This window comes from Aspergillus terreus, genomic scaffold (genome assembly GCF_000149615.1).
Source record: "Aspergillus terreus NIH2624 scaffold_3 genomic scaffold, whole genome shotgun sequence".
NCBI classification, from domain to species: domain Eukaryota; kingdom Fungi; phylum Ascomycota; class Eurotiomycetes; order Eurotiales; family Aspergillaceae; genus Aspergillus; species Aspergillus terreus.
The window spans coordinates 671,466-685,512 of record NT_165926.1 but is presented as its reverse complement, the minus strand read 5'-3'; the positions used below and the strand labels follow the sequence as shown (position 1 = coordinate 685,512).

Sequence of the window (14,047 nt, the reverse complement as noted above, 5' to 3'; positions counted from 1 at the left end):
CAGGTATACCTGCCTACCTACTACCTGGTACCTAATAGTTAATGAGGTATCGCTCCGGCCCAGGCAGAGAAGCAATTGGAAATTAGGCTGGCTTCCTTGGATTGGCGACTCAGAGAGAGATCACTCACCGACAAGACGCCCCAGACTCAGGCTTCTCGGGAGTTATAATTAGACATCCTGGGACTGGCAATGTCACTACCGTTGAGATAGATTGTGCGAGGCGCGGCCGATGTATTCCGGACTAGTTGGTATACAGGCGTTCCTGGTGTTCATTAGCCTACTACATCAAACCATCGTACTTATAGGCCAATATACATGGCGACATCATTCTCATCCGTAATAGTTGTCATTATATACATTCATCACCGTATCCATTACGCCTTCAGCAACAACTTGCCGGTACTCTTTCTGCCCTCCAGATCGATATGCGCCTGAGCAACCTGCTCCAAAGGATAGACCTTGTGAATCTTGACTTTGAGTTGGCCAGACTTGAGAAGGGTGAACAACTCGTTGACGTAGTACTCGAACTCTTCCCGGGTCTCGATGTATCCAAACAGGGTCGGCCGGGCGACCTTGACGCACTTGGGCGAGAGTTTGCTATTTCAGTTAGTCACCGTGCCATATCAAACCCAACGAGGTCCACTTACTTGAGAGGAAGCGGGGGAACAGGGCCACTGGCGTTTCCAAACCAGACAATCGTTCCCTTTCTCTTGACCGCTTCCAAGCTGCCCTCCCAAGTATCCTTGCCCACAGAGTCGTAGACAACATCCACGCCACGACCACCCGTGATCTCCTTCACCTTCGAGACCCAGTCCTTGCCCTCCTCACTGCGGTAGTCAATGACGTGGTCGGCCCCCAGGCCCTTGACCAGCGCGACTTTCTCGGGGCCACCAGCCGTCCCGATCACCTTCGCACCCATAGATTTGAGGATCTGGGTCATCAAAAAGCCGGCGCCGCCCGCCGCCGCGTGCAGCAGAACCCAATCGCCCTTCTGTACGGCGTATGTTTCCTTGGCGAAGGACAGGACGGTCAAGCCGCTGAGGAACGAGGCCATGACGTCCTCATCAGAGACGCCTGCGGGGATCTTGACCGTCTTGGCTGCGGGAACGGCTGTGTACTCGGCGTACCCGCCGGTGCCGAGCCAGGCGACGCGGTCGCCGACCTGGAAATTGTACGGGTTGGGACCAGGACCCAGGGCGACAACAGTGCCAGCGGCTTCGCGGCCCAGCACCTCGGGCTTCTGGGAGGGGTAGAGACCGGTGCGGAAGTAGGTGTCGATGTAGTTAATGCCACAAATGTTGTTCTTGACCAGAAGTTGGCCCTCCTTCGGGGTGGGCACGGGGTAGTCGGTCTTGAACTCGAGGACCTCGGGGCCGCCGAGTGCCTCGACGACGATGGCCTTCATGGACGCGGGGACGGACATGGTGCGCGATTGATGGGAGAGAGTGGCAGTGGGAACGATGGGACGGATTTGCGCGCGAATAGCGGAGAGACGAGTAATAGGCGTCGTAATAGTCTGGACGGAAGAAAGGGAGCGGGGGAGGGGTAGGCGGGATGCGAAAAAGCGGGAGGGAGACATGCGACAATGTGGCGGAGAGGCAGGTTTATATAGAGCACCACACGGTAGGTTCGGGTCAATGATGGGATGGAGGGTAGAGAAATGCTCCGTTCGGGTCTGGATCGGGATGGCAGCTCTTCTGGTCGTGTCTGGATTTGTCATCGTGTTGACGACAAGTTGAACTTATCCATCTACTTCTCCCCGCACTTCCGGCCGAACTGTATACAAAGTGTACAACAACTGCCGTCGTTCCCCCAACCACAGCCTCAATGACCACCGGATGTCTTCCGGAGGCTGTTGACTGTGTCTGACACTATTCCCGTCAATTGTATTGAATAATTGTTGAATGTCGGCATCGCTCCTTTGATGTCCGTGGGGATGACGCCATCGGATGTCTTCCGCGTCTGTCGGATATCAGCTCTTATCCCCGACGGTCCGATGTAGTAGTTAATGCCGACTTTAGTTGCTTAAGCTCGTAGTGACCGTTCAGATGTATATCACATCCCATGCTGGTCATTCACCAATTCCCTTTTGAACGATGGATTGGGTATGTCTACCACTGAATATATGTACGAGAGGATTCCACCGAATAGTGTCAATTCTCTCAAGATCCAGTTTTCATAGTGAATCATGAGGCAAATGTCTAGTACTGAATCACTCCTGCCGGATCCCTCAACGACTGATTACCAGATGGCTTATTGAAGTCACAATCCTTCCAGATCAAATTCATTGGAGACCTGTGTAATATCATCATTTGATCGATGCCTCATTCAAATATGGGGGGGATAGACAGGAGCTTCACCACCCCCCAGGCTGCGTTTGTACGCAAACACAATCCCCAGAGTCTCAAAATACCGTCTTCTCTTTCACCTCACCTCTCTCTTCTCTATCCTCTCCCTCCAGTCATCTCCCCTCCCCATGTCCTCTCAACCATCTCACGATTCTCCCCAGATGGAGAATGACCAAGAGCCTTCCTCTGTCCCCCTTGACAATGTCGACATCCCCAAGAAGAAGCCTAAGAAAAAGAAAAAGCCCAAGAGCCAACGGGGCATCGTACGTTCCATCAGATGCCCTCGCAGCACACTATCTCACTATCAATAGGGGAAGCCCACCGGGTTCGAAGAATATTATGTCGACGCGCCGATGACCCCAGATGAGTATCATGAAGAGCTGGCTCTGTACGATTCTGAGCGACCCATCATCCAGTAAGCCTGCCTGATCCCATTCGTTGCCTCACGGTCACCTAGACTCAGTCTCACTGACTCAAACAGTCGCCTCGAAGATGCCATCTTACGCTACCAGCAAAAGCGTCGCATCGAATCCAACCGGCTGGCCATATTTCACAGATATCTGTCCTACGGTGGCGTAGACATCGGCCCCAGAATGTTTGGTGGTGTTGACCAACATGACCTCAAGAGCATGGACAGCGAGCAGATCCTATTCGCGAGATCCCAAGCGAGCATCAAATACCACTACTCCAAGCTCGCCATCGACTTTGACGCAGTCGTGCGAGGCTACCTGACCTCTCACTTTCCGTACTATTTCAGCCCCGAAAGTAAGGCCATGGTGGAGCTGGCCACCGTCACCATTCGCAATTTCCTATCCTACCTCCTCTACCACAACGTGTGTCCTGAATACAAGGAAAACATCGACGAGGCAAGGAGGTCCTGCGACGTCGCCGGCCGCGAGCTATGGAAGAACCAGCAGTTCACAGCCCAAGGCCCCGGCGAGTTCAACACGGCGTGCTCCACCTTGTTTGGGGGCTTCCTGTACGACATGTACGTCGATAACGGATCGTGGAAGAACAAGCGAGAGGCCCATGAGTGGATGAGCAACGATGTGGCGCGCAAGGTTGTCAAGTTCGCCTTGGCCGGCGCGGGAACGCACGAACAGGCGCTGCGTTTTCAGCAGCTGGCAAACGAAGACAACTTCTGTGCCACCAGGATTGAGGACATCCATGGCTTTGAGGTCACTGCCGTTTGTCCTCCGGATGACGCAGTGTGTGCATTCTACCATGAGTATGCCCCTGACCTAAACCCCGTCGGGAAACTATTTGCAAGGGCGTTCTACGATCCGGGAAAGCCCGCCTATGACTTGTCGCCGGAAGAGCATCTGCAGGTGGAGCGTGGAGATGGATTGAACTTGGACTTTGAGTTCTTCGTCGAAGGCCACCTTCTGGAACACTGTTACCCTGGGATGAAGGTGATTACTCCGGTGTGGGCGCTGAACTCGGCGTTCCACTTCTTCGAGGATATCCAAACTGCCTACAGCTCCCTTTACACGGTCTTGTCGAACGATCTCCTGCTGGGATGGCAGATGCCGAAGGAAGTCGGTGGGCATGCCGTGAAAGACGATGGTTTTGAACTTGACGAGGCAAAGGCTTGAGAAGGGAGTTTGTCAGTGCGACGCAATCCTATGTTCGTAAATTTCTTAATATCATTCCAGTATGCTCATAGAAATCATGAAATATCTCTGAGATTCCGAAGGGCGTTGGTGCCGGCGGGAGCATCTGAATAATTCGGGTCGGCGGGCTGCTTCCTAACAATCAATAATAATAATCGATCAGCCCGCAATTTATTCTTCTCTTCGCGCAACCACAACTGAACCCCCTGAATTCCCCCGACAACCCACCTGTCTCTCCTTTTCCCGTCTCATTGTCTTTCTGCTTGGAGTTCTTCATTCTCTGTCTTTTCTTTTCGTTTCCTCCCCGTTCTGTCAGCGTTCCTGTTCCTCCATCCTTTCTCAAGGGATTCTCACGCCCTGTGACTCCCGGAATGCAGCTCTAGCAGCCCCCAGTCTCTTCTGTGATCGTTCAATTTTACTACTAGATACAAGATGCCATCCTCGCGATCTGAAAGTGCCAGGACCCCCAGGCTCGACAGCGACAGCTTCGTGGCGTTCGACCATGTCGCCGCCGGACAGTATGTCCCCACCCCTGGTGCCTACAATCCAACATATGCTAACCTCTCTAGCGACGGCGTGCGCTGCACTCTGTCCGGCTCCTATATCGCAAAGCCATGCACCCCCGAAGAGGTTGCCTTCTACGAATCCAGCGCCCTCCACCCGGCCTTCCGCGAATTCATGCCCACCTACATCGGCACCCTGACCTCCGGTGACCAGCAGGAATCCCTCGCTGCTGTCGCCGAACAAACCGGCGCCATCGTTCTCCCCGCCTCCGAGGACTCGTCCAACTCCGACACCCCCGTCCCAACCGCGACGCCACAACCCGCCGCCGCCGAAGCGGCCTCCACCCCGGCAGACGCGGAGACTGCCTGGGTTCCGTCGAATGGGAAGAAACTCGATACCGGCCTGTCGATTGTGCTGGAGAACGTGGCGTGCGGATTCAAACGGCCGAACGTACTGGATGTAAAGCTCGGCGCGCGGCTGTGGGCAGACGATGCGCCGCTGACGAAGCGCGCCAAGCTCGACGCCGTTTCCAAAGAGACGACCAGCTCGACGCTGGGCTTCCGCATCGCCGGCATGAAGGTCTGGACCGGCGTGAACGGCGAAGCGGATGAGGGGGGCAAGACGGACCCGTACGCGACAAAGCACGAGGGCGGTGAGGGCGCGCGCGGCGAGGTCGTCGAGAAAGACGGCTACAGACGCTATGATAAGTGGTACGGGCGGTCGTTCCATGCGGAGAACGTCAGGGAGGGCTTTGAGACCTTCCTTGCGGGCGCGAAGGCTGGCCCTGTGGACCGCTCGAAGATGGTGGCGCGCCGGTTCGCCGACGCCTTGCGCAATGTGCAGCAGGTCCTGGAGTCGGAGGAAAGTCGCATGTACTCGTCAAGTGTCTTGATCGTGTATGAGGGTGACCCCGAGGCCATGGAGCTTGCGCTCGAGGAAGAAAACAAGGCCAAGGAAAATCCGCCAGAGGAAGAAGACGACGAGGAGGAAGACTTTGACTTGCAGCTCCAACCGGATGGATCTTTCCAGGTTGTTGACCTCCCGGCTGGCCAGGGTGGTGCACCGCAGCAGGCTATCAATATCAGTATCGACCCCGAGACGGCGCCGCAGCTGGCAGATTTGGAGGACGAGGATGAGGAGGAATCTCCGAAGGTGCACGATCTGCGGCTGATTGACTTTGCGCACGCGAGCTGGACCCCTGGACAAGGTCCGGATGAAAATGTGATCATGGGCGTCCGGAGCCTGGCAAAGCTGTTCGAGGAACTGGCAGAGTGATTGTATTATTATCTTGTTATCTTGCACTAGCATTTGCATCTGGCCGCAGGCGGCTCTGGATATAGCGAGCGTGGTCGCTTGTACGTTACATGAATGCAAGCCATCCTATCAGTAGCAATTCTCAAACCCATGCAAGTAATCAATAATCAGAGAGGATATCTAGTTTGTGAGAACACCTAGGGAATGATGAATGATAGTAGAGCCGACGCCATGGTGGTGGTCATACCGCTGACTAAGCGCAACTTCTCCGAACATTTTATATCGAGATCCGCAGCGCATCGCAACAGCAACGAACAACGCCCACAATGTTTCCCACCCGCGCCCTGCTGGGGCGATCCGTTTGGAAAGGTGAGATCCAGGACCCAGGAAAATCCAACCCCCCGTACAGATGGAAAACTAACCTCATCCGCTCCGCAGGCCCGAACATTGTCCCGTACGTGCCAACCCGATCTTCCCATTGCAATCACCCCCCAGTCCTTCGGAAGACGATATACAGCCTCACCCGATGACAACGACATATAACTAACCTGTCTCATTCGACTGCAGCCTCCCTCTCCCCCGCAAGCTCCCCCCTGCGCCGAACACCCCGCCGATCAAGACGCAGAAGCGCAGCGCAACCATTCTCCCCAACTTCGTCGGTCTGCGGTTCTCCGTCCACAACGGGAAGAATTATCAGGATGTGCTGATCACGGAGGAGATGGTCGGGCGGAAGCTCGGGGAATACGTTCCGTATGTTGCCAGCGCCTGGTCTATGTCGTTGAGCATGGTGGTGGTTGTGGTGGCATTCGCTAACGGTTGCATTTGTCAGGACCCGCAAGAGATTCACGTACAAGCAGTCGAAGAACAAATGATCAAGGCGTCGATGTATCGGTCGGGGTGGTGTGCTGTTCTGTCTATACCTGACATGGGGAGGTTTCTGTCCGGAATCGGGGGCCGTAAGCAGTGAGTCGGCCCGGCTTGTGGCAGTTGCAGGGTTATGTTTCTTGTTGGCGTTGTTTTCTCTTGTATATCTATCTACGCATGTGTAAAATTAGCTATCTGGAGTCTGGATGTCAAAATCATTCCATCATTCATACGATCTATTCCGCGTATGCGGGCCAAATCATATTAACAAACAGGTAGAAACTCGTCTGATTGATCCCCCCAAACGCCAGTGCATCCCTATACGTAGTAATTTTAAACCCCAATGCAGGATATCGTCGTGGTCAACCCAGTATTTACGCCAGAAGCATCCCAATGAACCAACATCCACAGCCTGTCACCGGTAGAACTCCCCCCTCTTCACGCTGACCCCATACTCGGACACCGCCATGCCGAGATCCTCCATCGTGAGCACCGTGCGGCCCTGTCCGGTACCGCCAGATCCACCACCACCAAAACCCGGCCGCTGGATGCCCAGGTGCGTGCCGGCCTTGCCCTTGCTGGCATCACCAGCACCGCCAGCTGCACCGGTCGCCCCTCCGCCCGCCGCCCCGCCCGGCACGCCCAGGCCGGACGCGGCGTTGAGACTGCCCATGGGGTTGCTGGCAGAAGTGCTGTTGGACGCGCGGATGCGCGCGTACTGGTACGAGTCGGCGGCGATGTCGGCGATGAACTTTTGCGTGGCCAGCGCGAGGAGCCGCGCCAGGTGCGGAGGCGTCTGGTTGGGACCGTTGCCTGGCGGTGGGAGGCCGGCGAGCGTCAGGTAGTGCGCTGTTACGGCGTCGGGGATCTATTCGTTGGTTAGTATCGGTGCCGACAGAGATGTGTATGGTGTGGAACTGAGGGTGAGGAGAGGGCAAGCTGAGGTAACGGTGATGGGGACGTACAATCGGCGCATATTCATCCATCTTCCCCAGAAACTCGCGCAGACTGGTTTCTTTCTTGGACGGCGCGGCGGCCGCCGCGATAGCGTCGACAGAGGTCGCGACTGGAGCGGCGTCTTCGGATTCGGGGTTGTTGGCTTTGGCCAGGTTGGGGTCGCTATCGCCGTTCATCTCGATGTCTTGGTCGATGGATGCATCCAGGGTCGTGGGGTCGGTTGTGTCGGGCTCTTGTTTCAGGGCGACAGGCGCATCGGATGCAGGGGCCTGGTCGCTTGTTGTCGGCGCTGAGGGATCTGATGATTGCTGCGCGGCCGCTGGAGGTTGCGACGAGGGGGGTGGCACAGGAGGTTGTGATGACGACGAATCGGCCATGGTGTGAGGGAAACGGACAAACAAAGGATTAATTAAACAATATAGGTCGATTGGACTGAGACAGTGACACCAAACAAACACAGGGCGATTAATCCGCCTATTGGACACCACGGAGAGAATGGCGAGGGGATCTGATGCCTTTTTCAGTGGTCTTGGGCGCTGCACGTATTGTACCTAATCACGAGCGATGAAGCCGGACTTTCTTCCCCGATGCAGCTTCGGCCCGATGATTCAGCAATCAGTTCTACAACACAACTAATACTCTCCCTACTACTGACACTCAAGAACAATGTACAATCAATTCCGCTAGACAGCTATAAATTATATTTACTGATACAAACATTTTGGTCCGTTCGCAACATCCCTCTACCGCATTTCAACGCAACTCCACAAGTCCTGCCTGAACTAAAAACGCACGGCATGGCTGTCGGTATAATACACTACTGTCCCATGTGCATGCCTTGGTCAGGATGATGCTGGTGTGGGTGCTGGTGCTGGTGCTGGTGCTGATGCTGATGTTGCCCGAATTGGTCACCATGCACCTCCTGCCCCAGCGTCTGCATTAGGTTTTGCTCCGCAGTCTGGTCAAACGCCGCATGGCTCGCTGGATCAGGGGGCAGGCTCGGCGATGCAGACATCGCATCATGTCCCATCGCCACAGGTTGAGGGTGCGCTCCCGCTAGGGCCATCATCCCCTTGATGCCTTCCACGTGAGCTTTGTCCTCTTCACCCTGCTTCTTCTGGCGTTCCCGTGCTTCGCGCTTCGCCGCCTGGGCGGGTGCTCGGGTCTTCAGCTCGCCGGTGACAAACTTGAGATAGTAGGGAACTTCGATTCCACTTTTAAGGAAGAAGAGCTTGAGGTTGCGAGCCTTGTCCTTCAGTTGTACTTGGTTCCGGTCCTTCAGCGCCTCGCTGATGGTGCCGCCAGGGCCGAACATAGCAAGAATCTGACTCCAGTGAGGGCCTTTGACCCGGTCCAATCCTGCCATCAGGGCATTCTCCTCTTCCGTGGTCCAGGGCCGACGCTGACTGGGCAGACCCGACTTGCGACTGCTGGGGGAGGACTTTGCTGACGCAGCCATGCGAGCCCGTTCGTAGAGCACCTGAGTGGGCTGTGACTGGGAGTAATGTGGTATCCCCGGCATGTACCCGTGGTTCGCCGCAGCAGAGTTAGGCCTTCCGGGGATAGATACCGGCGGGGAATGGCTGTATTGCTGGAAATTCGCTTGCATGGGACTCTGCTGGAAGGTGAGTGGAGTAGGCTGGGGTTGGTATCCTGCCGGTGGGGTAGGACTGGGCTGGTACGGTGGTTGCGCGTGGTTCTGCTGGGGCGGAAGCTGGCTAGGTGGTTGAGCGGGAGAATATCCATGAAGCACTTGGCCTTGCTGAAGTCCATGCTGTGGCATTTGTTGCGGTTGCGGTTGATGTTGTTGATGCTGTTGCATTGGTTGGTGGTGTTGCGGGGGCGGTTGTGTATGCTGTGCTTGTTGTGGCTGCTGTGGTTGTTGCTGTTGCTGCTGAGATTGTTGCTGCTGTTGTTGTTGTTGCGAACGTCTCAGACCGTGACCCTGCAACGCAATCTGTGCTGCACGAGCTGCACGTGCAACAAGGTCTCCGTGCATGTTTCTGTCAACAGGAACTTCCGGCGTCTGCGACGTAACCGGGAACTGTCCTTGGAGCGGCGCACTAGGGGTCTCCTGTGCATCTCCACTGGACGAAGACGGTTGGCGACCTTTTGTCACGATTTTCTTGGTCTGCTGCAGGATTAGCACTCTCCGGTCGTCACGGTATCATAGAAGGCATCCCACCTGTTGATTATTGATCATGTCAAAGTTTTTAGTGATATAGGAGCTAAGATCCCGGAGAAAGTCCTCCCAGTGGTACTTGTCCGGCAAGGCCTTCATCGCCTCCTCGTTATTAATGTCGCTCAGGAGAATATCACGACGTGAGCCAGCACGCTTCACGAAATCGCTCTCGCTCGGAGCAAGCTGACGGGTTCCCGGACGCCGGTCCAGTAGTTGTTGTTCGAGATCATCGGGGAACAAATCATACAGCAGCTCCGTCCTCGATCGTTCGGTGTTGTTCATGGAGGCAATGAACGCTTGGGTCTTGAGCTCAAGGAAAAGAGCCCCTTGAACCTTGAGTAGCCGTCCGCCTTCGGGAACAAAAACGTCGAGAAAGTTATCGTTCAGTTCGGAAAAGCCGATTTCTTGGGTGCCGAAGATGCTCGACACGAACGAGGCGAGATTGGCCTTGCGGATTATGTCAATTTGCGCGGGTTCTGTGAGCTCAAGCTCAGTTGCAGAAAGGAACGACTTTTTTGTCGAATAGACCCGCCTCGTATGGTCAAACAAGGAGCGCATCGTCGCATACGCCTGGCCGTTCTCCGAATCCGGCTCCGACACGAAGGACGTAATATCCTGGTATGTTGACTTGGCGAGGAGCGACAAAATTTGTGTCGACTAGGACGCATGTTAGAATACAAGCCACTGAAAAGAATTGTGATCGGCTCACAAGGTTATCAAGAATCGGGAGACTCTGGATTTTCAAATGCGAATTGGCTTTGACGAAGATCATGCCCTTGGGAGCAGGCTGACTCGTCGTCGTATCCGCGGCCTGTTGCTGGCCAATTGCACATTGTTCCTCAACCCTCTCAGCATGGTTCATGATGCTTGAGATGACGGATGCCATTTCTGGATCGATGTCTTGAGCTCCTTCGGTTGTCATGGCGGTCTCGGCTGGGGTCTCGATCGGATTTTTGAGGTCACTCTGGTGTTCAACCGTGTCCATCACACCCGATCCTAGCGCTGATGCCAGCTCTTCCTCGATCTGATCTCCAGGGGCCGATTCTCCAAGACCGGCTTGCTGGGGAGGAGCTGGGAGATCTTGGGGCTCCGAGTCGAGCCGACGCTTCTTCGAGGGAGGCGAGACGGAACCATCATTATCCTCCTCAAGAGGATGAGACATTTTCGGGGAAGCTAGCATGAAGTCCGATTAGCCAATGCAAGATTGATACTTGGAACAATCAGGGACTGGGGTGAGAACGCAAGACAATTCCATGCAGCGACGACACTGTAGCCCGGGACAGCGAGGAAAAAGATCTTGACACGGGGGCGACTCCATGGGGAAAACTCACCATTGCCTTCTACCTTGGGTTTGGGAGACGTAGGCAGTTGTAAAGGCTCCTGACCGTCAGCGGCCGGGCCAGTATCTTGCGGGTTTACCATCAGGGATGTAGATGATAACTTCCTAGAGTAGAAATGAGGGCTTAGGGGTAGGGCGCAGGTGTAGGGCTTGCGATGAGATGAGCCGGGTGGACTGAATGCGAGTTGTTGCCAAATCCAATTGCGCCGCACCAGCAGCCTATTGCCACTCCATTTGGGGACCTTGTCCAATCATATCCCAACAGTACCACGCAATAGACGTGCGGTTAATTCTTGGTGGTGTGGAAATGTCTGATTTTTTCCGCTCCCTTACATAAGCAATCCCGCCCATCATCTATTCCCAATCGGGAAAGGTACCTGAGTCCATCTCCATCTGCCTGCGGAGTACACTTTCTGCTCCCTGTAGATATCCTCCAACACTCTCTCTCCCGTCTCGGTCTGCGTCACTATACATGTACGAACGGCTTTGGGCTTTCCCTCCTCTCTCAATGACAGAGATTTTTCTCATCGTACCCTACTTCCTGTTACCTTGGCTGGGATGTTACCCAGTCTAGACGTCATAGACCACAGCCTCTATATCACATCACTCACCACCATATGGTTCTTGCAACAGACCGATATACTAACCCCCTCAAGCTGACAATTAACTTTATAGACGTTCCTAGTCAAATGCTACTCAGCGGTGTTCCATCCAATTCCAGACATCAGGAGCCGCTTCAAGAAACTCAAGGCACAGAGCTAAGCACACGAGTCTCGTTGAGCTGAGACGCTCTTGCTGCCGCTATATGGCCATATTGTATGTCAGTGGGAGGTGTTGAGGCCTTCCAATCTACTTGGCTGCTACTTCGAGTACCACCTCGGATCGATAGTCCCATCAAGCTTTATGCTCCCGGGGCCCCGAATGCTCTAGCGGACACAATGTGATATGCATGTCGTCACCTCAATTATGAGCCCAGCTATACCTATGGTACCAGACTCTACACTTGATGCTGACGTTTTCACGATGATACCCCTGTTTCCTGAAGGCTAGGTAGGTTTCCCTTGCCTGCAACCCTACTGGCTGGGTCTGCCGTCCATTTTGCATTTACTTATCTCATGCCCCTCGCTCACTCCGCATGCGCTTCCTGTCATTCTTCTTCTTCTCCATAGCCATAGGGTATCGAAGACAATAATAAAACGTCAACATCATTTCGTTCTCTTCAGACTGCCATGCTGGTCCCACGCCCGTACTTGGCTGCTCTCGCAGCGACATTGCATACCTCTATCGTCTCAGGTCAAGAGATGAAAGAACAAGTTTGGGGTGTATTTGCCTACACTCTCCATGGAGACACGGTTCCATCCTCGGTCTCTCGGCCTCAGACGCTGACCCCATATGGATCCAATCAGTTGTACCAGGCCGGCTCTGCCTTTCGGAATCGATATGTGGCTATACACGAAGACGACAGCGCCCCCAGCACGAGAATTGAGAGCCTCTCGCGGAACATGCTGGACCCTGAGGACATTGAGATCTTCTCCACGACAGACGCCTCGGTTGTTGCATCCGCCCAAGCATTCATGCAGGGACTCTATCCGCCACTCAATGATTCATACGGAGCGACTTATTACGATCCGTCCTTCGAGCTCGCCAACGGGTCTCTGGCTGAAGCTCCCCTCAATGGATATCAGTATCCACCCATTCTTACCTACGGATCATCAGACTATCAATCGATCGTGGTCGAGGGTCACAGCTCATGCCTAATGCACCGGGTTGCGGATGACGAATACAAGTTCACCCAAGAGTTTGAGCAAATGAAAGAGGAGACAGAGGCATTCTACCAGAGTATATACGACCAAGTCCTGTCTGGCATAATGAACCGCTCGGAAGCGACCTACGCAAATGCTTACTATATCTCTGAGTTTCTGGAATATCAGTCCGTCCACAACGATTCGTTGCTCCACCAGCTCAATCAGGGGGATATTGAATCGGCACGATACTTTGCAGACCACTACATCTTTGCCACGAACGGTAATACCTCTACGTCTGGAGTCGGAACTCCGGATGTTCGCACCGTGGCCGGCAAAACCCTCGCCGCCAGCATCGTGAACGTCTTCGGGACTAATATCGACGCTCGTGGCACCAGCGGAAAAATGACATTCATGTTCGGCAGTCATGAGCCCGTCGTAGCCCTTACCTCCCTCATGGGCCTGGCGTCACCTGAGCATGCGAGCTTCTACTCCCGTCCCGCCCACGGCGCGTCCATCGTGCTGGAACTCTACAGTCTCGAGAACGATACCTATCCGACATATCCCGACCCGTCTCAGTTGTATGTTCGCTTCGCTCTCCGGAATGGAACCGGGTCCCCCGAATCCCCGGAGTTCCAGACCTATCCCCTCTTCGGGCTGGGTCCTAGCAACATCGGAATACCGTACTCGGAATTTGAGTCGGAGATGAAGCAGATTGCCTTGAACTCGACCGAGGAGTGGTGTCATCTGTGCAACACTGATATCGCATTCTGTTCGCCATTCTCGGACAAGACCCATAAGGATCACCAGGGCTCAGGGCACAAAGGAATGGCTCCAGGCGTTGCTGGTGTCATTGGGGCAGTGGTCACCCTGGTCACGGTGGGCGTGGTTGCTGTGGTTGGCTTCCTGTTGTGTGGTGTGCGGCTGGGACGGATTCGCAAGCGGAGTCTCGGGGGATTCAAAGGAAACAGCAAGATGGCCAGCGATACCGACGTCGCCTTCCGAAATACCACCTGGAGTGATGCAAAGGAAGCCGGCACCAACGAAGGAGAAGCTGGAGCGCGCACCCATGAGCGCCATGGAAGCTGGGAAATGCGAGGCGGTGCTACCCTCGCCTCGCGCGGTCCGGACGAAAATGCGCGATCTCCTTTTGATGATGAGATGGACGACTGGCGGATACATACCCTTCAGCAGCCGGTGCAGGCCCGTGAGCATGTCTGATTGTGTTGCTTGATGTCCGAGTT

General features: G+C 54.8%; 7 protein-coding genes across 7 annotated transcripts; 4 read left to right on the top strand and 3 right to left on the bottom strand.

The window, feature by feature from the left end:
- Positions 1-374: 374 nt before the first annotated feature.
- ATEG_02127 (quinone oxidoreductase family protein) lies at positions 375-1,423 on the bottom strand (the record flags this gene model as incomplete). The annotated part of the gene is made up of 2 exons (XM_001211305.1): positions 375-597; positions 648-1,423. 2 exons carry the CDS (start codon positions 1,421-1,423, stop codon positions 375-377), a joined length of 999 nt encoding a protein of 332 aa, XP_001211305.1.
- A 1,053-nt stretch (positions 1,424-2,476) lies between these two features.
- Positions 2,477-3,943, top strand: ATEG_02126 (uncharacterized protein; the record flags this gene model as incomplete). Its single annotated transcript, XM_001211304.1, has 3 exons — positions 2,477-2,611; positions 2,660-2,763; positions 2,830-3,943. 3 exons carry the CDS (start codon positions 2,477-2,479, stop codon positions 3,941-3,943), a joined length of 1,353 nt encoding a protein of 450 aa, XP_001211304.1.
- Positions 3,944-4,393: 450 nt separating this feature from the next.
- ATEG_02125 (inositol polyphosphate multikinase) lies at positions 4,394-5,740 on the top strand (the record flags this gene model as incomplete). Its single annotated transcript, XM_001211303.1, has 1 exon — positions 4,394-5,740. The coding sequence occupies one exon, from the start codon at positions 4,394-4,396 to the stop codon at positions 5,738-5,740; it is 1,347 nt and encodes a 448-aa protein (XP_001211303.1).
- Positions 5,741-6,045: 305 nt separating this feature from the next.
- On the top strand, positions 6,046-6,686 carry ATEG_02124 (mitochondrial 37S ribosomal uS19m domain-containing protein; the record flags this gene model as incomplete). Its single annotated transcript, XM_001211302.1, has 3 exons — positions 6,046-6,088; positions 6,158-6,173; positions 6,287-6,686. The coding sequence occupies 3 exons, from the start codon at positions 6,046-6,048 to the stop codon at positions 6,684-6,686; spliced, it is 459 nt and encodes a 152-aa protein (XP_001211302.1).
- A 312-nt stretch (positions 6,687-6,998) lies between these two features.
- ATEG_02123 (putative TFIID and and SAGA complex TAF10 subunit) lies at positions 6,999-7,716 on the bottom strand (the record flags this gene model as incomplete). Its single annotated transcript, XM_001211301.1, has 2 exons — positions 6,999-7,451; positions 7,549-7,716. 2 exons carry the CDS (start codon positions 7,714-7,716, stop codon positions 6,999-7,001), a joined length of 621 nt encoding a protein of 206 aa, XP_001211301.1.
- A 641-nt stretch (positions 7,717-8,357) lies between these two features.
- Positions 8,358-11,144, bottom strand: ATEG_02122 (putative MYB DNA binding protein (Tbf1); the record flags this gene model as incomplete). The annotated part of the gene is made up of 4 exons (XM_001211300.1): positions 8,358-9,671; positions 9,726-10,379; positions 10,432-10,895; positions 11,054-11,144. 4 exons carry the CDS (start codon positions 11,142-11,144, stop codon positions 8,358-8,360), a joined length of 2,523 nt encoding a protein of 840 aa, XP_001211300.1.
- Positions 11,145-12,290: 1,146 nt separating this feature from the next.
- ATEG_02121 (uncharacterized protein) lies at positions 12,291-14,024 on the top strand (the record flags this gene model as incomplete). Its single annotated transcript, XM_001211299.1, has 1 exon — positions 12,291-14,024. The coding sequence occupies one exon, from the start codon at positions 12,291-12,293 to the stop codon at positions 14,022-14,024; it is 1,734 nt and encodes a 577-aa protein (XP_001211299.1).
- Positions 14,025-14,047: the final 23 nt, after the last annotated feature.